At 33.3% G+C, this 26,738-nt stretch overlaps 1 protein-coding gene across 10 annotated transcripts in view; it reads left to right on the top strand.

The window, feature by feature from the left end:
- The first annotated feature begins 644 nt into the window (after window positions 1-644).
- LOC123552274 (KH domain-containing RNA-binding protein QKI-like) overlaps window positions 645-26,738 on the top strand; it is a 51,434-nt gene continuing 25,340 nt past the window's right edge. For 5 of the 10 annotated variants that reach the window (XR_008370706.1, XR_008370707.1, XM_053541774.1 and 2 more), the window contains exons 1-4: window positions 648-899; window positions 19,984-20,117; window positions 21,590-21,706; window positions 22,629-22,772. Coding sequence is in view for 8 of the 10 variants with exons in the window: in XM_053541774.1 (XP_053397749.1) it covers window positions 773-899; window positions 19,984-20,117; window positions 21,590-21,706; window positions 22,629-22,772 (522 nt within the window). In the remaining 2 variants the exon portion in view is untranslated. Of the gene's footprint in view, window positions 900-19,983; window positions 20,118-21,589; window positions 21,707-22,628; window positions 22,773-26,738 lie in introns of all 10 variants that reach the window. The other 5 variants (XM_045341797.2, XM_045341799.2, XM_045341801.2 and 2 more) reach the window with 3 other exon arrangements.

Genomic DNA, 26,738 nt, shown 5'->3' on the forward strand with positions numbered 1-26,738 from the left:
TAAAGTACCCAGCTGTTTCAGAATATTTTGTTCTGTAGTCTGATTAAAGCAAAATTGTGGCATGCCACCATTTTTTTTTAATTATTATTTTGATTTATTTAATTTTTTACGTCTTCAACATGCTCTTCCCCCATCCCTTTCCGAGTATTAAATGTAGAATCATCATACTACGCCCGTGCCATATGTTTTAATATAGGCTGCTGTAGAGCGATTTGTTCTATATTTTGTAAAGAATATCCTTTTACATTTTTTTTTGTTAGTATAATTAAATGATGTAGATCTATGTCTTAGCATGTAAAAACACAATATTTGATCTCTTCAGGAATGTGATTTAGTATGTCAGTTTGCAATACCGTTACGGATGAATAAACGAAATTCGGTAGCTGGAGCGATACTATTTTTGAAACGGGTAAATCGGAGCTAAGTTTTACTTAAGATAATTGAATCGTAGAGCTAATAATTTTAAAGAATTGATTCCTTATAATAAACATTGAAATACTAAAACATGTCATGCATAAATGGTTACATTTGCTAAGCTTCCCACGAAGCGTTAAGCTTTTCCATGTGTCTTGTAACTATATACCATACTGCCTCCCCTCGTCTCGCTTCAAATCAAATGATCCAATCTGCACATGCGCAGTACACGCACGTGTTCGTAAACAATATTTCGGAAAGAGGATCACAGTAAAAATTAGTTTAGTTGGTTTGTAGTTTGGAATCTAACCCTTTTAACTCAGGTAGTGTGCCACAGAGCTCAACGCTTCTTAACAAAATGGGGACAGAAACTAACAAAGATGATCGTAACAATCCGGAATATCTTGCACAGTTACTTAAAGACAAGAAACAAATACAAGCGTTTCCTAATGTTTTTGTTCATTTGGAAAAACTTTTAGATGAAGGTAAGTTTTGAGCGGACAATTAAATGAAATTGATTAAGTGTGTCTTCTTTAAAATAAATTTTGATTACTTTTAAATGTTTTTCGAAAACTGTTGTGTAAGATTTATTTCATAATTTTTTCGAGAAGTAACTTTGTAAAGTGAAAATAGTTTGTCCGTCAAAACTTTCGTTTTCGGGTCAGGCGCGCGGAATGAACGGGCACCTGCTAATTAATTTGTTTATTAATTATGTTATTTGCTCGCATTTTATTCTGCACTTAATAAAGTACTGTAGTTTTGTTTCGGATATTCCGTTGGATTTAAGTCGGAAACAGACAGTAGCAGTCTTAATTCGTTCAGGTGAATTAGTGGGAATATGTTCGGCAGCCATTTTGGAAGTTACGTTTTTTGGCAATTTTGCTACTTAGAGCTAATTTCGGCTACCGTTGCTACTGACCGAAAAAAGAGACCTTTTATATAACTGAATTAAATTTGCCTCCAGATTTTGTGATTGGATACATTTTAGCGATAACTAGCAGTGAAATACGTATTTTGTAAACATTTTTGTTTACTCTTTGATAACCTGTCAAACTTGGAGGTCTCACATAGATATAACGTTTGATGTCTGAAGTGAAGTTTCATACTGCTTGACCAGCTTTTCAGTACAGATCTACACTTCTTGCTAACATTTCCCTGAATAAAGTAACCTACCTGTTACAAAATAATAATTTTATCATCTAAAATAACGTTAGTGTATTATCTCTGTATTAAAAATATGTGAATTTGTTACCATAGCATCAGCTTAGTTTTGCAGTATATATATTGTATGTAGTGAAAGTGCACGAAGAGCGGTTGTAGAAAATTGCTTTATTATAAACATAACCAATATCTCAACCCTTTTTATTACTAGCGTACATTTTTTACTTAACCATGTATTTCAGACTTACTGCACCGGATAAGGAGTGAAAATTCACTTTAAAATTTCAGTTGCACAGTTTGCGCATGCAGTATAATAATGTGGGTCTGAACAGGCATCCAGGTTTGCTTCCCAATATTATAATGTTGCACTGTATTAGGTAAATATACAGATGTCTAAATTTCATGACTGAGTTAGGTGTACAACTGGCAGACATTTATAGACATTAAAGTTAATATGATTAGACAATACTCTTTGAAAGTTTTTTCACAAAGCATGTTTACCACTTTTGCAAAGAATATGGAAGCAAGCTTGTACATTGCTTGAAGAACCGCCATGTTTTTTTAAACAACATATTTTAGATTTAAGGGAAAGTAGGACTGAAAGAGTTTGATTGCTCTGACTAGGGTTGTATGCCCTTTTTAGCTTTGAACCATCTTTTCTCAGAATTTTATGTCTTTTTACTTACCATCAATCTTCCATTCCATGTCAAAATATTGGTACAAAATTAAAATGTTATTGGTAAAACTCGCACATTGTTTTTGTTGTTAGTCTGCAGAAAGAACAAAAAAAAATTTTTTTATGCCCAATCAGTTCCTTCATTTTATAGTTTTCTGAATTCAAAACTTTACACTGTGCATTTAATTTCATCACAGATTTAAAACAATTGATTATTTTGGACTGAAGAATAATGGGACTTTCTTTTGGATATTTTGTGCCATTACTTTGACAGTTTTTCCTACAGCGTGCCCTGTATAGCACTGGTGAAAAGGGAGATAATTACAAGAGAAATATTCTCGGTTTTCACTAGATGTGCAGAATTAGATATGTTTGTAAGCACATAAACAGTATTGATTGAAATTAATTGAATACTTTACATATAAATGAAAACTTGTCAGCTTTTGTGTTTATTTTATATATATAATTGTAGTACAAGATGTTAAAATTTCAAGAACAAGACTGTCTGTTCACTGCAAATAGATTCTGTTTGAACTCTGATACATTTCTTTTAATTACAAGATGGAAAACATAGTAAAAATGAAGTCTATCGTTACACACATGAAGTTGACAGTTTTCAAATATTTATACTAATATTGAGGGGTATTCACACTAAATGCCTATGTATTCTGCCTGTATTTTGCGTGAATTTTTATACTAAATTTCACGGCAAACAGTGATCCTACCAAAAATGAGAAAAAAGTAATAGAAATAAAAATTCAACAAGACAGCCAAAAAATGAACATAAAATTGGCAACAGTGTCAAGGGGATTACCTGAACGTCAGCACACGTGGAGAAGCAGGTAAATCAGTTACTGTTTTGTGCTTGTTTCAATGTTTATAAAAATATTGTGTTGAGAAAATGTTCCTTGTTGTACTTTCTTCATGTTTAAACCCATGATATTTTTATAATATTTACTGACAGGGAAGTCTAGAAAATATCAACTTCACAAAATTGTTTGCTTTTCAATATTTTTGCAGCATCAAATTTCTTTTTGAGTTTTACCTTCTTAGGTAAGCTGGATGCAAACAAAATGTTTTTGACTTAACAAGGCAGTCAAGTTAAAAGTTTCCGCAACTTTAATAGCAAGTATCATTTCTATTCTAAAAAATTTGTGAGACAATTTTAAAGTCTTGTCTCTGAAAATTGACATTGTTCAGTGGTTTGCAGTAGCTTTCATGTTTCATTTTGACATATCCTATTGTCCTGTGATAAAATGTTGAGAAAATTATATTTCCTTGTCCATGCCGCATAGTCTATTTATTTTACCCATAAGCTATATAGTTAGGATAATTTGTGTAATGACAAATAAGTGGTCTATAGCAAACGGTTATTGAAATATTTTATTTGCTTATAGTATGAAATCATGGCAAGGTGAGATTTTTGTATTCCTGTCTGAAGAAATCAGATTGAATTGATACAATTTCATGTTTTGAAAAGTTTGTTTACTTCTACAAATATTGAAATTTTGAAATTATTGATTTTAATTAGCTGTAGTCAAACCCTTGTGAACACAAGTCTTTGTATGAGGGTCGTTTCAATGAAAGCTGCAAAGTAGTACATTTGTATATTTATTTTAAAACTTGCGTTTTGATACACAAGTTTAACAAAATTACTTATGTTTTACAAAATGAACAGACAAAACTAAGGAGAAACTGTGCTTGCCTAGTCTTTTTTTTGTTGTGAAACAAATGTCATAATATTATGTATGCAACTTTTTCTTATGGCAGTCTGCCTAATTCACCTGTATATTAAATGAAAAGGCAGTACCATAAGGAAAATCTAACATAAACATCCATAGGTCTTAATATGAGCATAACTATAAATGTCTCTAGGAGCCTCCACGGCCAAGCGGTTCAGGTTGTTTTCTTTAATCACGTCACTACCTTGCTTTGGGTAGAATCTTCATGTGAAGAAGCCATCAAGCTGGGAGGTTGGTGGTTCTACTGTAGAACTTGTACAGGTGCCTGCTTCATGCTTGAAACTCTGTCCAGAGACGCACACTGTATCTTCCTTCACCAATAGAAGCTGGAAAAGTCACCATATAACCCACATTATTGGTGTAAATATAATTCAACAAAATAAATAAGTAAATATTATGTCTCTTATTCTCCCACTGTGTTTGAACAGCTTGTAGAAATCATGATGTCCATGTGATAAGTGTAGATGAAGGATAGATCATTCCTTAGGTGTATTTTCCTTTCCTGTGTTTAATTAAATAGTGTTAGTTATTGATATTGTTGATAACTGATTAATGATGAAGATTAGTGACTTTATCTTAGGATGATCAGCTTCAGCATCAGTATGGTCTTCAGTGTTAGAATTGCCACTTTCTGCCGGCAAACTTCACAAAAGGAATTGTGTGCATATGTGTAAAATGGTTGCCATTAATGTGGAGTTCATCTTGAATTCTCAAAATCATGATTGATGCAGGGATTTTCAACTAGAATGTTCTTCCATCTTTTACATGATTCAGACTTTTTATTGAAATTCCCTTCATCATTATTATATGTATGCGAGATATGAATATGTGTATATACCCTGCAGTTGTATAAATTTTGTAATTCACACAATGACCCAAGTTAAGGATTTTCTTATGCTGTGTTTCTCTCCAGAATAAAGAATAATGTCAAGTTAATCTTTTTGCAGTTTTAAAATTAAGTCACCCATTGATACAGTGAAGTTTAATCTAAATAGGTTTTATATAGTACAATTTGGGATTAAAAGTTTGATATAGTAGAGTGCTTTGTATGGGATCTAATCCCCTATCTGAAGGTTTTTTGCCCCTGTAAAGTTCTTTATAGTCATTGAAAAGATACATTCAATATTTTGATCTGATTAAAAAAGGCTGTAAGTCAAACAAAATGACAGGTTTTGACATGCAAGTATGTGCAAGTTCTCCAAAACAAATGAGAAATTTCTATTTATTCACACATTGCAGCAAACTGTCAGAAAAAGATTTTTTATCTGTCTATATCAAAAATTTACACAAACCATTATTTATATTAATAGGATTTTTTTGTATATGAATATGGCTTGTTCATATATATATATATATTTTCTTTTTTTTTGTATATTGTATGAATTCAAAAGTTCTGCAATTGTAAGAGGAGTTTTTTTGTTAATTAGTGAACAATTATACAGCTATAATGACAATGATTAATTTACTATCATATATTTCATTTAGGTATGCTGAAGGTAAAATTCCTTCTCAATTCTGTTAGAAATAAAACTTTAACTGAATATGCATTGCAATCTAGCAAAAGAAATTTGCAAAGGTAGACAGATGCAAGCGTATTGAATGTGTTTTGTACAATTGTTTTTCAGTTGTAACAAAAGAGATATTTCATTTATTTGTAATACAACTATTTTGCTACCTGTTTATGGTGACAAAAGCTTTATATATGAAAAGAATTTTGTACCTGTATTTATATTGTATGATGTTATGATAAAGTTTTCATGTCGAACGGATGGTTGGCCACAATTTGCTATTGTATCTGTTCAAGGTATCAAGATTTGCATCTTCACCATGACACAATACTTCCGTGGTGTTCTGTTACCTATATTTCAAACAATACATGGATATAAGGTTACGCTGGAGACAATTTTTAATTACATTTTTGCATACAAAATGTTTCAAAGTCTTTGTTGTATTAACAGTGAAGTTCATTGTACTTCTTATCAAAGGTGTTTATCTGGAATGTTTTGCAGAGTTTGGTAGCTAATTATCATAAAAGATTTTAATTTTCTTGTTGTTTTTTTTTTAGCTCACCTGTCACATAGTGACAGTGTAAGTTTTTGCGATCACATGTCATCCGTCTGTCGTCTGTCCGTCGTCCATTTACAATTTCTTGTGAACAATAGAGACTACATTTTGCAGTCAATTTTAATCGAACTTGCTCACAACTTATATTGGCATAATATCTAGGTTCCTTTCGAAAATTGGCCAGATCCCGTCATTTGTTCTAGAGTTGTTGGCCCTTAAAAGGGCAGACTTTGCTATGTTTGGATTGTGAACACTATAGAGACCACATTTTTGCAATCAACTTGAATCAAACTTGCACACAACTTGTACTGGCATAATATCTTGTTTCCTTTCGAAAACTGGCCAGATCCAATCATGGGTTCCAGAGTTATGAATCATGGGTTCCAGAGTTATGGCCCCTTAAATGGCCAAAATTTGCTATTTTTGGCTTGTGAACATAATAGGGACACATTTTGCAGTCGACTTCAGACTTGCACACAACTTTTATTGGCATAATATCTCAGTTCCTTTCGAACACTTGGCAGATCCAATCATGGGTTCCAGAGTTATGCCCCTTAATGGGCCAAAATTTGCTATTTTGGCTTTTATAGCCATACAGAGACTTCATTTATGGTTTGATTTGAAACAAACTTGCAAAATATCTTTAACAACAATAAATCAGATCCAATCGTAAGTTCTGGAGTTACGGCCCCTGATTGACCCCTGAAAGAGCCTAAATTTTGTAATTTTTACCTTGTGAACACGATAGAAGTGACATTTTATATTTGATTTTAACCACACTTACAAACAGCTTAAATCACAATAAGATCTCAGTTCCTTTCATAAAAAACGACTAGATTCCATCATGGGTTCGTGAGTTACTGCCCCTGAAAGGGGCAAAATTTTCTAGTTTGGCCCTTTCAGCCATATAGAGGTTTCATTTATGCTTTGATTTGATACAAACTTGCACAGAATGATTATCTTGATGATTTCTAGGCCTGGATCGAAACTGGGTCATGTCGGTTCAAAAATTAGGTCATCAGGTGAAATCAAAGAAAAAGCTTGTTAACAACCTATAGGCCTCATTTATGACCCTATCTTCATGAAACTTGGTAAAAATGTTTATCTTGATGATTTCTAGGCCAGATTCGAAACTGGGTCATATAGGGTCAAAAACTAGGTTGACCGGTCAAATCAAAGGAAAAGCTTGTTGACACTCTTGAGGCCGCATTAATGACCCTAATTTCATGAAACTTGGTCAGAGTGTTTATCTTGATGATTCCTAGGCTAATTTTAAAACTGAGTCATATGGGGTCAAAAACTAGGTCACCCTGTCAAATCCAGGGCACTAGACAACTTTTGGGCACAGGTACCCATACCCTCAGGAAGCGGAATGTTTTGTCGTTTTAAGAGAAAAAGGGGAAGTTTTTAGCCATATATATGTACTATTTTTCACACTTATTAATACTGCTTTCAATCATTTCTAACCAATGTAACTATATTGCAGCAGTAACCTTCCTCAGAGGCACTATAATATAACTTGAAAGAGAGTTCATATCTAGTTGTGTCAAACAACCTATTATCAGGGGAATTTTCTTCTGAGAAAGGGGGAAAAAAAACATATTATTTTATGAGGTGAATGGGGCCCATATTTGGCCCAAAAGGCGGCCAAACGAGTGCCCTGAAATCAAAGGAAAAGCTTGTTACTTTAACTCTCATGTTCATTTGATGTGCATGAAACTTGGTCAGAATGTTTGTGTGAAATATCCTATGATTTTTATCTGGGTAATGTAGGGTCAAAAACTAGATCACCAGGTCAAATCAAAGAGTAAGCTTGTTGACTCTCAAAGAGGCCACGTTTTTGTTCCAATCTTAATGAAAATTGGTCAGAATATTTGTCTCCATGAAATCACTAGGTAAAACATGTTTACACTGTTATTGTTTGTTACTCAAGTGAGCGACTTCGGGCCATCTTGGCCCTCTTGTTTCATTGTCTTCCATCCTCGTAAGAATTTAAGAAATAATACAAATCATTGTACAAGAACATTTTTGTTCATGGTCACCAAAGGTTGTTTATATTTGTATGTGTTTTTGTCTTTTATTGAATGTATGTGGAGAAGTTGTCAGTTTCTTGAAGAGTTCTGGTTCCTTGCTGTTTAACAGTAGTGGAAAAAACAGTTTTAAAGGTCAGGTATCTAGTATAAAACTACCATATAATACTCGATGAACAGATTCCTGTATAAATTTGCTTTAAGAGACTTCTATATCATTGCTTTATAATCTTATCCATTGTAAAGGTGTACAATGTTACCATTCAGAATATAAGAAAAATAACTGTTTTTATGCGAAACTTGAGTTTGTTGTTTTAAATTTGGCGACAGTATGACAAAAGATGGAAATATTGGGATCTAAGATCGCACTGTTCACATGATAATTGGTCATATGATCTGTCTTTACATTGCCATTCAAATTGGAACATTGATTTCTGATCAAAACGATAGATAAACTAGATGATATAGTCAGCTAATCCATAATACCCCAAATTGACAAGGTTTTTGAAAATTTGAATAACTTGGTCAGAAACTTTAACACAAAAGTATACCTCAGTTCTTTGTTAACTGTTTCCGAAACAGGTGTTTTTTCATGAAACTTATAGATTCCTCTATGATTATTTGTGGTGCTGGTTTTCAGTGTTTATTTAATAGATGTATTTTCCATCATTAAACAATCGTTTTGATGTTAAAGATTTAAATAGTGACCTTCTACATTGTATTCATTTAGCAATTGAATTTTATTGATGTAACAGGTTTTCTTTTGTTACAAGTGACGAACTTGCTGTATTATAAAGTTACATGTTTCCTTGCTGTATTATAAAGTTACATGTTTCGTGTAAAACCATGTTTTTATGACTCATGTACACTCGCCACACTTTAAATTCTGTTAGTTTGTTTCGCATTGCCGTGGGAATTTTCTGTTTAGGAACCATGGAAACCATCTCGGCGAAAATTAAAAACACTTGACGATTACTTGGAAAAATTGGGACTACATGTATAATGTAATTTAGATATATCTTAGGATGTTTATTAATTATCGCAATGTGGTTTGTAAATCCCATAGATTAATAGGAATGTTATAAAGTTGAAGGCAATCATATTCTGTGTTCCATGATCATTCTTTATATCTTGATATAAGTCATAAATTATGAAGGCATTTTAATAGAATGTGGATATAAATACTTCAATTAAGTTTGTAGTTAATTGATTTCATCTTGGCATTTTAAATGTCTTTGATATATAATTATTTACCTGTTTCATTTTGGTAAGGATGTGGAATAAATAGGAAAAAATTATAAAATTAATTTGTTCGTGTTTATGTGCTTTTAAATGTAAAGATGTTTTTTTAGGTCAGTGTCTTGAGACCTGTATACTATTTCTGAGGTTCCAAGTTCAATCCCGATAGAGACGTTTTAATAGTCGCAACAGTATGTCCTGCTGTAAAAGTTTTGTTCTCCAATCTTTATGTATAGGAAGGTTTCCTAGAAAAAATACACACACTTTAGTTCCTTTTCACAATGAATTCATGAGTGTCAGTTAGGACAATGTCAGAACCTGAACTTGTACTTTTCATTCATATGTATAACATAAAGAATAAAACAGAGTTTGGTAGGGGCAAAAAACTAGTGAAGGCTGTTTGACTTTGTTTGTAACTGTTGAGAAGTTCATAAGACAAGTGTGTTATATATAACATGTGGGTTGTATGTTTGAAAGTTTCCTGGTTATATATTGCTTTAATGATAGATAGATGGCCTCCATCTGGCGCTTGCTTCCTTACCTTATCTTTCATATACAGAAAATAACATGTAGTCTACACTCAAGAAATATTGTAATACATATTCTGCATATTATCATCTATCATGGTGTTGACGAAACACAGACCGGGCATTGATCATTATACTTCCTTCTGTTATATATATTGGTAGCAAAAAATAGTTTAGTATGGCAAGGTTATTGCCTCTGATTTGGTTAAAAATGGTCATTTTTGCTAACCAATATCTGACTGTCAATTGTATAAACTGGATGGTTTGCTGCAAAATGCAGTTTTTGTGCATCGATTCATGTTGACCAGTTCGGTATTCTTTGGTCATAAATGCAGCAGTGTGCTCATGGATTTCCATACTTACTTGAGAAAGCAGATAGCATATGGAGATTATGCAAAGTTTCGATTTCCATTACCTTTATTAATGCAAAACTACATTTTTGTTCTGATTTAGTTAAAAATTGATTTTTAACTTGACTATTCAAAGAATAGGTAGAGCTATTGGACTCACCCATGCATCTGCATCCCGATTTGGTTAAGTTTTTGTATGTAAGCTTGTATCTCAGTAACCACTAATGGGAATGAATTGAAACTTCACACACTTGTTCACTGTCATGATCTGACATGTAGTGCACAGGTTCCATAACTCTACTTTGCATTTTTACAAAATTATGCCCCTTTTTCAACTTAAGTATTCATTCAATTGACAAGGCTGTTGAATAGTCAAGCATTGCTGTCCTCCAACAGCTCTTGTTTCTGATATCAGTATTAAGTTAAGTATATATAGTATAGTAATTTTCCAGAAGATATATCTAACAAATGACATCAGAATAGAACAATATAATTAAATACCAAAGTTGTTGCCCTTAAATAGATTACCAGTGCGTTTAGTCATATTTATAGACATTAAAAACTGATGTGCTTCATCTTTAGAAAATGTTGACTGTTCAGTACTACAGTGATTGAATTGTTGCTGTCAGTGTATTACAGACTGATTGGAGATAAGGTGTCTGTAGTTAATATTGAAAGGCTTAAAGATGCCTTATATAATCCGAAGCCTGTCAGATCTTCTCCAGTTTGGAAGTCTTTAACTGTTAACCAATATTCAAAACAGTGCTTTTGCATAACATTCCCAGCTTACTGCTGAAGAAAATTTCTCATTTCATGTAATTGCCTGATTTAAATCTGGCAGGAACTGCTAGCTAGTTAAAAACACATTTTATCAATTAATTAAGAAATCAAACAAGCTGGGAGTTAAATTTGCTGAATTAATATTGGATTAAATCCTGTATTACTGATCTTTCATTTTGTGCACCAGATAAAATAAAATGTTTTTATATATACAGGTTTCAGTGAGCAGCATTAGACTGACAGGTGTATTAATGTGGTATATTTATGTAGCAAATGATAATTTGAGCCGTGCCATGGGAAAACCAACATAGTGGGTGTGCGACCAGCATGGATCCAGACCAGCCTGCGCATCCGCGCAGTCTGGTCAGGATCCATGCTGTTCGCTAACAGTTTCTCCAATTCCAATAGGCTTTAAAAGCGAACAGCATGGAGCCTGACCAGACTGCGCGGATGCGCAGACTGGTCCGGATCCATGCTGGTCGCACACCCACTATGTTGGTTTTCCCATGGCACGGCTCATTTGTCTTCATCTGATGTTGAAGTTGACACAAACTTTGAATATTTACACATCTATATATATTAAAGAAAGAAACCAGTTGATTATACCTTATATTTTTACAATAACTTTGCAGCTTCTAAAGAGAGTTAATTGATATACTGATGGATGACAATGAGTGGAAGCACACTGGCTTTGTCCACAAGAGCAATAACTTAACTTGAGTAGATTTCAAATTATCTCCCTTCATGTGTACTAAATAAAAATATTTTAGAAATTTAGTCTGGGCAATATTATAAAATTTTGCAACTACTTAAGGGCTGCTAGTGATGTCTGCTGATATTGCTTTGTGAGTGGGGGCAAAAAGTAACAAATTTTGCTTTGATAAGTACTGAATTATCTCCCCTTTCATCATGAAAGTGACAACAGGGCATATAACTCATTCAGCCTCCATTCTTGCTCCTTTGTTATATGGATATTATGATTGGTAATGTAAATTATGATGTTGAGAAGAACTTCTATCATTACTTGCTGAATAAAAAGTAATTAAGTTTTATTGGAAGTAAGTTATCTGTGTTGATTAACTGGTGCATTAGATGTCTGATTAATTAGATGATAACCTGGAAGAGTTATTGCACATTCTATTAGGACATGCATGCCTGTTTCCTGAAACAGGATTTTATTAGCAATATTTTGTATTTTATATCTTCTGCTAGATACAGAACAGAAATGTTATCTAAATTGCGCATTGTTTTGCCAGCTTGTGTTTAAGAAATAGAATTGATTTCAGTATGTTCCAATGTCATATCAAATATCAAAAAGTTTCACAATGCAAAGAAAACTTCATTATAAACTATGAGCTAGAAATAAAATTGTTTTTGCTTTCATTGAAAATTATACATCCTCTCATTTTAGAATAAGAGATTTATATTTTTCTTCATATAATAAGAGAATGAAATACTCACAAGCAACACATACATGTATTTTAATGTTAACAAGTTGGTTTAGAATTGAAGCAAGGAGATAAAATTGGAAGGAGGTTATTAAATGCATTGCTGCAAACATCCAAATATTCCCTTTGTCATGGTAAATAGCAGTTTTCAAAAAATTTAGGATTCAGATAGATATTTTAGAAGCTTAAAGAAGTGTCATATATTCATAAATGAATTTCGTTGCAGAAAGGTATTGAAATTTCTGGACACTCATTTCATCGGGAAATAAAGTTGAAATTGGAGTCTCTTTAAAGGATTGTGACTTGGTTACTCAGACCTTTGTTACGGATACCCCATTTTGTATGTCAAGGTAAATGGAATGGTCCTGCTCAAAGTCTCGAATGAGAGAGCTAGATCTGCAGAAAAGTTAGGGTTGTGAGTTCTGATACAGGATCTAGGAACACTGGTTAAGTTTACTGTCTGTTGTAATGAAGCTAAACCCAAACAGACGGTATCCGCCTAGATGTATGTTCAAAGAAAGGAATTAAGTCCAATGCTTCCTGATAGTTGTCTTGATTGCTTGTAGTGTTCTGCATGGCAAGCAGAAAAAAAGGCAAGATATGTAATAGCTTTTGTAGGCGAGATTTCTTTGGCTTGTCATAATCAGGTGCAGGCAGTGTGTTGATTAGCATTGTGGAGAAAAAATGCAGACTGGTACTATGTTTCTAATATAAACTGTAATCTGCAGACTGGAATGTTTTGTTTGAGATTAGTAGACTGGTGTCCTGTTGTTTTTATTGTTAAAGACTGGTGTCTTTCATAAAATCAAGAATGATTTGATTCACTCATAAATCCCTTTATGAATGACATTTTCTTAAAAGAAGCATATTCCCATTCCCACTTTGTTGCAAGCACGTTTTTTTGTTGCAATAATCCAATGAAAAAAGTTCCTATAGATTTTATAGTGAAGATTATCAGATTATTTGCTGCATATTCTTCAGTAATATGCATACCTACTATCTTAAACTGTTTGTTTAGTATATGGAACATTAAATTAATGCTAACATGGATTAATACTGAGAGATCCAATTTTATGCTGTTACATGCCAAGACTAATGTAAGTCTGGGACTAATAATTTGAATTTCCCCTTTTGCTCATTTTGCCATCATCTCCATCAAAGGTTGTTTGGGAAAAGCTACCTTAGTAAGGTTATTTAGATAATTATTCAGCAAAGGTGTGAGGTTATACCTTTTCCCAATAAAACAGTTAACACTGTCAAGAATCAGCCATATAGTTGTGACATGAAAAACTGCCCTCCAGCAATTTGCAGTCAGTCAACAATATTATTGCACTTTAATTGGATACTGAAGGATTTGCTTTAATACTTCAGTAATAAGCCCTGAATCAAGGTCCTTCCAGTTCCTAATATGCTTTGGTTTGGGTTGTGCAAGTAATGGACAATAGCTCGACAGGTGGAAATACGCTTGAAGTCCTAAATTTTGCAAGGTCTTTGGTCAGATTTCCTTGCCAATGGGATAGTCTGTACCAATTTGAATGAGTGGTGGTGGAGACATTGGTGTCATAGTTGTTTGAGAAGTCCTGAGCCATTGGTGTGGTAAAGCCATTGGTGAAGTCTGGTAACACTCTTTAACATGAACATAGAGGTATGAATTAACAGGAGTAATATATACTATTCCCTTGCTCACATGAAAGAGGTCAGAAAGGAAAAAGTTTTGACAAAGTGAAATTCTTTGGGCGAATATATTATCTATCTTGAAAATACCATTGTTTTAAAAGACTTTAGTACAGTTAGAGGTGCTTGTTTTACCGCAAAAACTTGATTTATGAGCATAATGGTGCATGCACTGCAGTAAATATAGCTGTCAGAATTGCAGTTATATAAACACAAAAACAGGCATGTTTTCCTTCCTAATGCATCTCTTATGTGTATGTGTTTATAATTGTTGAAATGAATTACAGGACATAAGGCGGTAGTGACCTTCCCATGCACCATTTGCAAGGATATTCCCAGACAGATAATTTTCAAATTCTTTGTCAGATATTTTAATGTTTAGAAAATGCATTTGAATTTAATCATTTGGCTCAACTTGTAAAATGATTTTGAATATGCCGAATCATCGCCTGTTTGCAAAATTTACAAAATTATACAAAGCAATTAAGTTATAGAATTTTTTTAAGCTGTACATTTTAACTTGTAAAAAAACTTGATTTCATTGGTCATGCTCATTGGTAGTGTTGTCATCAGTGATGACTTAATGAATTTTGTACATACCGTTATTAAGGTAATTTGTAATTTGACCTTAAGGGCCATGACATCTCTTAATTGATAATTGGTAGATTTTGACAGATATTTATATGAAGGTATGTGTTGAAATATTCTCATTAGGTTGGTCACCAAGCTGAAATTTTGTCTAAGGTGACAAATGCACTTCTTATTTCATCAGCATATTTCACATATATGACATACGATGACAGTTTGATGGGGCAAGTTATTGTGTACTGGCTTTGAGTTTCACCAGGTGTCGCAGTTTTATACATGTCGATCTTGCTTTTTGGAAAAGGCACTAGAACAAAAGAATATATGTTATGGGACATGAAATAAGTGAATATTAAAACCCCTGAAAGGAAGATTTAGTAAATTAGTTTCCATGGTTTCTGAATTCAGTCAATCTGACTAAAGTACTTGATCTTCTAAACGAAGATCTGAGAACGACCCATTCACATTCGTCTTCTGTATATTTTGGATTTCCAATATTGCTATTTTTATTTTCGCAAATCTATTTTTGTTTGAACCAACCAGACAACTTGTTCGAATGTCAAAGAGTAAGAAAATTTTTGCAGTTAATCCAGGGCTCGAACCCGGGACCTCTCATTTACAAAGCAAGTGCTCTACCGACTGAGCTAACCGGCTATCTGACATCTTTCAACATAAAAATTGTTGATATCAAAACCCACGGCTTTTAAAGCTTGCAGGATATTGTAAGGTAGCTTTTGATTGGCTAGCGGAAGGGTTGTCAGAACGAGGCCATGAATAGCTCGTTGTCAGATCCTATGCGTAGCGTAATAGGAGATGTACTTTAGTCAGATTGGAATTCAGTTACCTTTACCTGCTTGAAGAACTAGGAAGAACCAACCTATATAGTTTGAGAAAGTCTGAATTTCTACAACTCTGTAACATAAAGATGATGTATTGCAGGCTACAAAGGAAATATTTATTGTTGTTTTATGCACACTTTATGGCTGTAGTCTACCTGAGTTATAGTACTGGCAAGCATGTACTTGGAAGTCCAAAATCTGACATCAGTGTCAAAACATTTAATATTTAAATAGCTCATCACCTTCCTTCTGCAGTTTAAGAAATTGCCTTAGTTTCATCTCTGGAATAATTGTAAAAGCCCAATTCAGAACAGCCTTCCAAATATCTCTTAGTAGCTCTGTATCCTTCATGTAGTTCTACATGATAAAAGTAACCATCTTTTCCTAAAAGTAAAACTAAATAGATTCTTGTACTTTCGAAAGGGAAAAATTTGTGTAATGCTTACAGGTTTCTCCATAATGACATTAAGATACAGATCTATGAAAACAAGAGAGAAGCTCACATTGCCAGAGAGTGTAATGGTTATAATGCAGTAATTCGGTCCAAAATGTGCTTCCGTGGTGTAGTCGAAAGAAGTCCCTAATAAATAGATCCTAATTTTTCCATTTTTCGCGCATTTGCGCGTAAATCGGGGGCCAAATGGGCATTATTTCACTCGTGGAATGAATTTTACATAAAATAGGACACGTTTCATGCTAATACTCGCATGTTTTCGAGTTGTTTACTTGAAAACGAAAGTAGGGTGTTTATTCTGCGGACCGCTTTCTGAAATGCGGCAATATGAGGGTACTTGACTTCAGTTGACTTGCATTTCACTGCATACTATTCAACACCCCTTTTTCTTTTCGTTTTCTTGAAGCAAATGTATGGATATCTTGTGGAAAATAGGTCTACGACGTAGTGAAAATCTAGAAACTGTAACAAAATTGGTCTGAAGTAGCTGAATTTTATATGAAACAAAGAACAATTTCTTTTATTGGTATATAGCCTATAAGAGCTGAAATAAGACTTTTCTCGAAACACATCACAATTAGTCTTCATAGTCATAAATCGATTGTATATGTTATAAAATGATGTTTCCAATGCAAAATAATCATTAAATTTGAAAATTTTTGAATTTTGACCATATTTTGAGTAGATGCGCCTATTTCGGCAGCAATTTCTGCAATAGAAAGGCCAATATTTTGTCTCCAGAATGTGTGAAAATGCACAAAATGCGTCCATTTGAGTCATACTCGTGACGGAATGAATGATATTTCAGAATCAAAGTGAAAAATAATGCATACAGGTGAAACTTTTACCAAAATTTACAATGAAGCGACCATAAAGCCTAAATTTAGCCCAGAAAATGGGTAGGGGGTGGCCTCACTTAAATGTCTATATTTCTCTAAAACCTCGAATTTTCACAATGAAACTTGTTAACATGTTCGGTATTACATCTTTCTTGAAAATAGAGATGAAAATGTTATGAAATTTGATAAAAAGATATCTCTTATAGGTTATAATGCAGTAATTCGGTCCAAAATGTGCTTCCGTGGTGTAGTCGAAAGAAGTCCCTAATAAATAGATCCTAATTTTTTCCATTTTTCGCGCATTTGCGCGTAAATCGGGGGCCAAATGGGCATTATTTCACTCGTGGAATGAATTTTACATAAAATAGGACACGTTTCATGCTAATACTCGCATGTTTTCGAGTTGTTTACTTGAAAACGAAAGTAGGGTGTTTATTCTGCGGACCGCTTTCTGAAATGCGGCAATATGAGGGTACTTGACTTCAGTTGACTTGCATTTCACTGCATACTATTCAACACCCCTTTTTCTTTTCGTTTTCTTGAAGCAAATGTATGGATATCTTGTGGAAAATAGGTCTACGACGTAGTGAAAATCTAGAAACTGTAACAAAATTGGTCTGAAGTAGCTGAATTTTATATGAAACAAAGAACAATTTCTTTTATTGGTATATAGCCTAATAGGGTTGATCTTTATGTTGCCAAGTGATCTTTATGAAAGAAGTATATATTTTGCCATTGATGTGTAGGAAAATGGTTCCCCCAAAGTTTCCATTCACTAAAATATGACCTGGCAGTACAGTGAGTCACCAGTGGAAGCCATTGCAATCCAGCATGGTTCATACCTTTATCTGAGATATACCCTAACAAGATTTTCAGTTAGAATCCCCTTACAGAACAAACAAATGAGCCATGCCATGAGAAAACCAACATAGTGGCTTTGCGACCAGCATGGATCCAGACCAGCCTGCGCATCCGCGCAGTCTGGTCAGGATCCATGCTGTTCGCTAACAGTTTCTCCAATTCCAATAGGCTTTAAAAGCGAACAGCATGGAGCCTGACCAGACTGCGCGGATGCACAGGCTGGTCTGGATCCATGCTGGTCGCACACCCACTATGTTGGTTTTCTCATGGCACAGCTCAAATAACATCAGTTCTTGATATCAGCAGACTCCTGTTAGTCAAAGAAAGTTACATAGATTAATTACCATTGAGCCATATTACCATTGAGCCATATTCCCAAAACGTCAGATCAAAGTTAAATGAACTCTAATCTAATGAAGTCATAACATCAACAGGTAAGTTGAAAGTGAAATCTTTCAGTTAAAGATATTTACTCCTATGTGGCTTATTACGATGTAAACATTATAACAGTTGTTAATCCCCTTTTGGCAGCTCACATTTCCAATTAGTGCTCCAATTAACATAGCTTCCAAATTACTCTTCCTTCTTTTCAACAGACCATTCTTAAGTATATAATGAATAGTTTTGATGTTCCTCATTGAAAAATGTGGGCGAAAGTGGATATTTTTTGTTTTATTTACAAGAATATTGGCTAGATGTTGCTGACAGATTGTTCATTTTTTTTAAGTTTGGAAGTCTGTTAATAATATTAAGTGAAGATAATGCTGGAATGTACATGTTCCCATTATTAACTGTATGTTCTCTATTTCGCAGCAGTCAATCAAGAAACTGCCGAAAGATTCATTCATTTTTACCCATGTAAAACACTGGTAAATAAATTATGCTACCTGACTTTGTTTTGTTCCTAATCCAATTGTTTTCTTGTGAAGTTTGTGACTTCGTGGAGATAGACATTTTGCAAAATTATGCTTTACTTATTCCAGAGGAATTTTGTATTTTGAATTACCATCACAGCATACCTAAAATGAAAGCTGGCTATTTCTGTACAAAGACTTATGGGCACATCCATTGGCCTTCTTCAGCTGTTGTTTAATGCAGGTCATAATAGAAGTGATATGGCTTATATACCTGCTAGGGAATGCCTAAATCACTTACATATAATATTTTCTAGAAAAGGTACTGCTTATAAGTCATGAAGGGTCCATTACCTTAAAATACAAACCTGAAATCTTTTCACAAAGATTCTGTGTAAAAAAGGCTGTATTGAAAGTAGCAGTTGGACAGACTTGACTTTGGTAACAGAAGCCTTGTCTGAAATTGGTTTATCTCTGGCTTAATGGTCATAACATTCCAAGTGTAATGAGAAACACATATTTTCAATGCTGATCAACTGGTCAGGAATGTAAGCTTGGACACTCTGATTTTCAAAAGCAGGGGTCAGGAAAGCAAAGAAATACAGCTGTTTGTTATTAAAACTTACATTTTGTCTATTGATGTTTCTTTCTTTGTTTATAGTTTGTTAATAGTGTTTCACAGTGTTTCAATGAAGATCCAAATGTAGATAGTACCTATACTTTCTGCAGACTATAGGTTTTGTTTAATGAGATGTTAATCTTGTTGCTCTTTCAGCTTCCAGAGGGGATTTTATCTTTATCAGAAAGATCTTTCGTCATTTTTTTTTCAAAAGTCACAAAGAGGAAGAATATTTCATTAGTATTTAAAATGTTGAGCAGCTTGCCTCATGATTTATGTCAAAATCATATTATGTAGCAGACACTTTCATTTAAAAAAAACTTAAATGTCTGTTTAATGTCTAAGGAAAGCTTTTTACCCCATGTTGTGAAATCTTTAATGTTTTTTGAGGGACAAATTTTCTTGGATTATGTGGTTGTCTCAATTCACGAACAAACAAACAAGTAAAATGCTCAAAAATTTTTACATCGCCAAAAAATTACCATTTTGTACAAAACTATGAAGTTTCATGCCAGTGACATTAAATGATTTTACAGTATGATAATGTTCAGACATAGCTCAGTGCTTCAAGCTTTACCAAATATATTAAATGGTGTTCATTTATGGTTTTTAATAAATTATTCCTCAGTTGAGGTAAATCAGGAGTTCAGGGCTGCTTTGAAATGTTAAGTAAAACTACTGACTTTGTAACCCATATTGTATATTAACATAATTAGGGATTTAGACTGTCAAGTCTCAGATTTTCTTATCTCATTTTTTTGCAACAGCACTAGTTAGTGATCTATTTCTTTTAATTTTAATGTTTAGTTTTGCTGTCATCATTTCAGAAATAAACCGAGTGAGATTATGTCTTTTTCACAACAAATCAACGGCGCGGGAGCCACTAAACCTTCCAGAACCCCAGGGTCCTATAGTCACATTATCAGAAAAATTGTTTGTACCAGTCAAAGAACACCCAGAAGTAAGATTATATACTTTAGAATTTGTTTATTAGTTTTTGTCAGATACAAAGTTAGTCATTTTTCAACAATTATTTCAGTTATTTAATGGTTAGTTAGTTGATCTATCTACTGTACATGCTCTCCAAAAATAACTTACAATTTCCTCACATTAAAATTTAATTTAAATCAACAAAGAATAATAGTGACAATGTGGTTTTGTCAAAACATGACGGCATATTGCTGCACTTGAGGTTGACAGACTCAGTAGTACAGTGCGGTTTCTGTGAAGCTATGTGTGCAGGCTGTTTAGAAGGAATAATTTTGATGTAATATGTTTGTTGTTATATGTGGTTTTGTCCTCACAGATGATGTTAATATATACAGAGAAATATAAAACCTGTTCTGAATAGCAATGACTTCCTTGTCGCTTAGATTACCTGCTAGATAGGTTCAAAGATTCAGTAAACAAGAAAAGATTAGAAGGTTTATGAATGTTGATTCTTTTTGTCCAATTATATAGAGAGATGCTTTGTAAAAACAATTGAATTCTGGGTAGGTTATTTGTACAACAGGTAAGTACAAGTTAGTTGTACAGTTCAAAATCTCCAGAGTCACTCACCATAAATTATAACCACCTGAGAGTGGCTAACAGAATGTCAGACTTGTCCCTAGATGGACTTGCCTCTTGGGTTAGATGAGATTTACCCCTCACCCTCACAGCTGCCAGTAAGATGAGCCTGTAATGATACTGAGCGTGCACCTGCTGTTTTCTAGCCTTTAGAAATGCAAGAACACTGCTTACTGAAAGCAGATACATGATAACCTAGTGAATGCAATGTTGAAGAAAAACATTACCATGAGGATAGAAAACCATTTTCTTAACATAGTATATGCTTGGAAACATTTTAAATTGAATTACTTGTACAAGAATTGTGTGGATCAAAGAACAGAACAGAATAACTAGAGATATGAGGAAAGAAAACTTTGGCAGTTTCAGTAATAAAAGTGTACACTGTATAACAAGCAACAACATAATAAAAATGCTGGAGCAGAGTTTGAGATGTCAGCACAAATGAGCTGACAAAGTGAAGACCTGGCATATCAATCAGCAAAAAGGAGAAGAAAAAAACAGGCTTTGTACATATATACAGCATGGTAGGAAATAACTTGTACCTGTCTTACAACTTGTAAGACATAGCCTAAAATTCAGAAAATCTGTCTGAAAGAGAAGGCATCTATACCAGTGTTAGAAATTAGGATTTTCATACAGATTTTGTAGCCTGAATTGGTGTAAACCAGTATTTATTTGAACAACAAATTTTTTTTCCAACCCAAAATCTTTAGTGCTGATTTCGATCACTGCTGAAGTACAAAATGTGCACATGAATTTGTTATAATTGTAATGAAAAATAATGAAAGCTAGTTGTGGTGTGTTAGTCATGCAGAGACTATTTCCGAAATGATTACATTACATGCCTTCATTCTATTTCAGTTCAATTTTGTTGGTCGAATATTGGGGCCACGCGGTATGACCGCTAAAGAATTGGAACAATACACAGGGTGCAAAATTATGGTACGAGGAAAAGGCTCAATGAGAGATAAAGCAAAAGTAAGTTGGTCCCTGCTTTGTTGTTGATTCTGTAACACACAATGTTGAAGAAGCAAAAAGAATGATCAGGTATGCTTCAGTTTGCCCAGGCAACAAAGTGCAGCAAAAACAAGAGTTCAAAATAACTTAAAATGGACGGAACATAACCAGGGACTTTTTTCCAGTTATTGATACTGGATTTCGTAATGTTTTATTATCTGTATTAATATTTCAAGTTTCTTCAGTTGTTGTTTATTCTTATATAAAGAACAATGATTCTGTTTACGTTTCCAACAGCATGTATACCCTAGCTTTACTGCACGCTTCATGATTTATGACATAAACATTAATTTGAGGAAAGAAAACAATAATGCATTAAGCTATTTTAAAACATCTGTAAAAGAATAATTACTTTCACATTATGACAATGTTAATAACCTGAGTGTGTTACCATAATATCATAATTGTGAACTTCAAATTTATATGAGCGCTCATGAATATTTGACAAGTTTTTTATACTGTTTAAACAATGACATTAATTAATTGAAATTAGTAAATTTTGTTTAAACTTGTACCTGTGCAACTGTTTTGTAATGCATTAGTATAAATTTACAATAGCCGTTTAAACTTTGCTTGCATAATTTATGATGTAAGCATGTTATTTCATACATAAGTAAATCCAGCACACTTACTAGATATTGTTCACCATAGCATTAAAGCATATTAGGAGAATAATACTCCTTGCAGAAATATGGCCATGTCAGAAAAAGGACCTGTGTTGGAGAAAGTGCTGACCCCTTAAACCTTTGTTGTATAGAAGTAAGACTGAAAGAAAGAAAATTGAGTATTGAGACTTTTATTTTGTAATATTGTTTATACATCATTACTTTGGTGTTGTTAATTGAATTGTTTATTTTTATTTTCATTTTTTTTGTGGTTTTAGGAAGAACAAAACAAAGGAAAACCAAATTGGGAGCATTTAAATGAAGAATTACATGTGTTGATCACAGTCGAAGATACTAGAAACAGATCGGAACTTAAATTGATAAAAGCCGTGGAGGAAGTAAAAAAATTATTGGTGCCTTCAGTAAGTAAAAACATTATTTAGCTAAAAATGTAATGCAGTAACATGCAGGGCCTGTTGAATAAATGCATATTCTTATTTTAGATAAATAAGCTTTGATTGAGCTTGTTAATGTAGAGTTTATATCAGATAGTTGAAATGTATGGCTTAAAATAGGAACTCTGAGTTGGATCGGAATTAGAATGATAAGGTGTTTTACAGAGGAGGCAAAGCTGAGAGGTCATATATAACTGGAGTCGTGTCAATAGTGCACGCCAAGTTGTCTCTGCTCCTCTAATATACTTGTCAGATGAAGTTAAATAGTGTAGGAATTTTGAATAAAATCTTTCTCAAAGGACTTTAATTTTGTACTAATTTCTTTGAATAAAGTCAAGGTAAACAGAAGGTCTGTTTTCCTATAAAATGTCACTAAATTGATTCATTGTAAAGAATGCACATATAAAGAAAACAAGAAAACAAAATTAATCTGGAACATAAATTTTAAGGTTGAAGAGAAGTTTTCTACAATTTAATAGTAGCCTTTAAAATACTGGAAGGATTTGTGCCAATATTGTCAGACAGTTTATTGCCAACACTAAAACAGTTAAGTTCCTGTATTCCACGGTTTTAATTTTAACATCAGATTTTCTGTAAATAATTTATTGTTTGGCACAAAGCGCAGTTTTTATTGCGGAGGAACCTATATTTGACAGGAATTGGAGTCAGATTCAAGTTCAAATCAATTTATCAGTATTTACCATCACTAATATCAGCTGTTTGGAATAAAATAAAAAACTTTCATGTAGATATCTGTTGGGATGATTTGCCTGTAGATTTTCAAATTATTGCCAGATTAAAATCTAATCTCCCAGTACTCTATTTAATTTTATGGCAAGTTTGTAAAATGTGCTGTTTTTGAAATTTTCAATAAATTTTATTTTAAATTTGGAAGTTTATTAGGACTTAATAAGACATTAAGCAGATAAGTTTGTTACAAACTACTTCCTCAGTAATGATGGTTGGATTTCAAGCAGGCTATTTTGGAAGAATCATAAGGGATTAATGCATATCTTAAGACTTTCCCAGTGGTATGATTTAAACCAGAGTTAAGGGTCTTGCAAGATTACTTGTCAGTTAGATTTGTCTACATTTTGTAGGCAGGGATTTTAACTTTTAGCCTGCTGGTGGCAAGTGATTCTGCCTTTGCAACCAGTGCAGACCAAGATCAGCCTGCACATCCGTTAAATTTTAAATTTTACTTGAAAATAGATTGGTTGGAAGCTTTAGCATGTTGATCAGATGCATGCAAAAACATATTAAGTTCAGTTTTGTTAGCATTGTAAATGAGAAATTCCAGTTTTATTGTGTTATAAACCTTTCAAATGAAGCAAAATCTGTAAACCTCATTAGTTTAAGGTTAGAAGCAATTCCAGAATTCAATATTCCAGTTTCTAACAATAATTTTTGCTTTACCTCCGACAAGATGTTAGCATTTTTATTGGTAGTAAAGTTTTGAACAGCCAGTTGCAAGTTCACAACATTGGCAGGAAATATATGAACAAAAATCTGAAATTCAAAAATGCTAAAATGACTACTATTTGACTACTTGACAACTGCACACCTGCCGGTATTGTAGAGTGATGTGTTTAAAATGTGAATATAAAACTAAATTTGTATTTTTATGAATATCATTTAAAATCCAGTCACATGTAGCCCATCATTCTGTAAGCAATTTATTATAGTTCTTCATTCTGTGGACAAGTGACACTACTTAATCACTGGTTAGGTGATATACTTGAATTTGGACATGCTATGACATCATTTATTACACTATAAACAATATAGACTGTCACAGTACAAGATTCATTGCATGGCTTGCTACATATTTTCAAGCTTTCTATGTTTTTCCCTTACAAATTTGTCACTGATTTCAGGTATTTGTCACACAAAGTTTTCTCCTGTAGCAGTTTCCTATATAAAAATACATTTTTAGTCAGAGATTGTTTTTGAAAGTTAATTTGTTGACCAGAATATTTTGGGCAGTACAAATTGTGGATTTATAAAAGTAGTAAATATGAGACTCTCTTCTTTAGTGAGCTGAAATACTTAATGAGATTCAATCTTTCCTAAGTTCATAAAAGTTCATGTAAAAACATTTTATGTTTAACAGGGACAAAATTATGGTTTAACAGAGACAAAATTGGGGAAGTTGTGCAAATTCAATTATTTAATGAAAGTTTCCTCGATTCGAAGGATGCGATATTTGATTACTGCAGTTTTTCTCTTCATTCAATTCAATGAGAACAAATTTTGGGATGAACTGTGTTTTAAAGTAATAAATTGTCGTTGAATATTGGACAAAGAAAATGTTCCAATTAATGTTGCAAATGAATGCAGTAAACAATTCCCTGAAACAAGTAAAGGTTGGCTTGACATTTCAAAAACTTGTACAAAAAATATCTCGATACCCAGAATATATAATAGTTCTATGTAGCGTGATATTATTTTTAAACCAATTTTCTTTGATTTAATTTTGAGAATTTCATCAGTTTTGTTTAAGAGGATATAAAAGTCTAAAAATTCAGTGATTATACTGTTAAGTGTAGAATAAAATGTGGCCGATCAATTTCTTTAATCAAGACCAGTGTATTTCAGACAGTGTAATTTTCTGTCAGTTGCAAAAGAAAGCTGTCTTAAACGGCAGGGGTTTTCTGGGAGAGAGTTAAGCTAATCAATATATTAATCAAGTTTTGAAATGTAAGATGTTGTAGATATAGAATAAATCATTCAGCATGATTTGACACTTATAGATGAGAGCCAACTTCCCCCAGTTCTCAAGGAGGATTCTTACAATGATTATTGATCTAGATTGACATCAATTATAGTACATTAACTTGTTTAAGGCCAAGGGAAAGCAATCTGGTTGTCCAAACATCAGACATTTATTACTGTACATTAACCTTTACCCTGCTATATTTCTAAAATGGACTAGTCCATCGTTCAATTTGGGCAGTACCATTTATCATTCAAGGGGATGTTTACTGAAAATGTACTGACTGAGTAGCGAACAGTGCAGACCATGATCAGTTTGCATGGATGTGCAGGCTGATCTTGGTCTGCACTGGTCACAAAGGCAAAATCATTTGCTGCCAGCGTGCTAAAGGTTAAGTTGTTAAAGTCAAAAGTCAAGGGGATAATATAATCGGGATGCCCAAGTCTCGGTATTGAAATCATTTAGTTTATCTCAATAGGGAGAGCGCAGATCTACAGATCGGATAGCAGAGTCATGAGTTCGATCCCCAGGGGAGGCGTAAGTTCTCTCTGACAATTTGATAAAGACACTGTGTCTGAACTCATTCATCCTCCACCTCTGATACATGTGGGGAAGTTAGCAGTTACTTGTGTAGGGCAGGTTAGTACTCGTGCAAAATGCGAGGGTTAATATAACTGTCCACTGTTACATAACTGAAATACTTGGGAAAAACAGGACTAAACCCAAACAAAAAAAATAGCTGAAATCAGTTAAGTTAATAAGCTTCTTTAAGGCATGTGCTAAATAAACATCTGGATGCCTAACCCTTGATTGTCAGTCTTAATAGCACATAGACTTATTTCTTCAGGATGCCACCCAATCCTTAAACATCTGGTATTATTACAGTACAGATGACCAGTTACAAAGTAAATACTAGTAGATTATTTAGGCTTGAGGCGATTTCGTTGTTGGAACATGACATGTTTAAAGTAAAAAAAAAATGTGAAATAAGGCTCCTTAATATGATAAGTGCTACTATCTCTTATTTAGTACAAGTAAGTGTCCCTTAATTATTTGCTTTTAATGTGAAGAAGAATTATGATCCTGGAAGTATTCCATTATATTCTTTTTTTTTTTTTTGAAAAATTGAACTATGTACTTGCTTTTCATAAAATTGGCTTTGAATTCCAACATATTGTTTAAAGTTTTTAACAGTTGGGAGATTTTTCAGTGGGTTA

This window comes from Mercenaria mercenaria, chromosome 4 (assembly GCF_021730395.1).
Source record: "Mercenaria mercenaria strain notata chromosome 4, MADL_Memer_1, whole genome shotgun sequence".
NCBI lineage: Eukaryota > Metazoa > Mollusca > Bivalvia > Venerida > Veneridae > Mercenaria > Mercenaria mercenaria.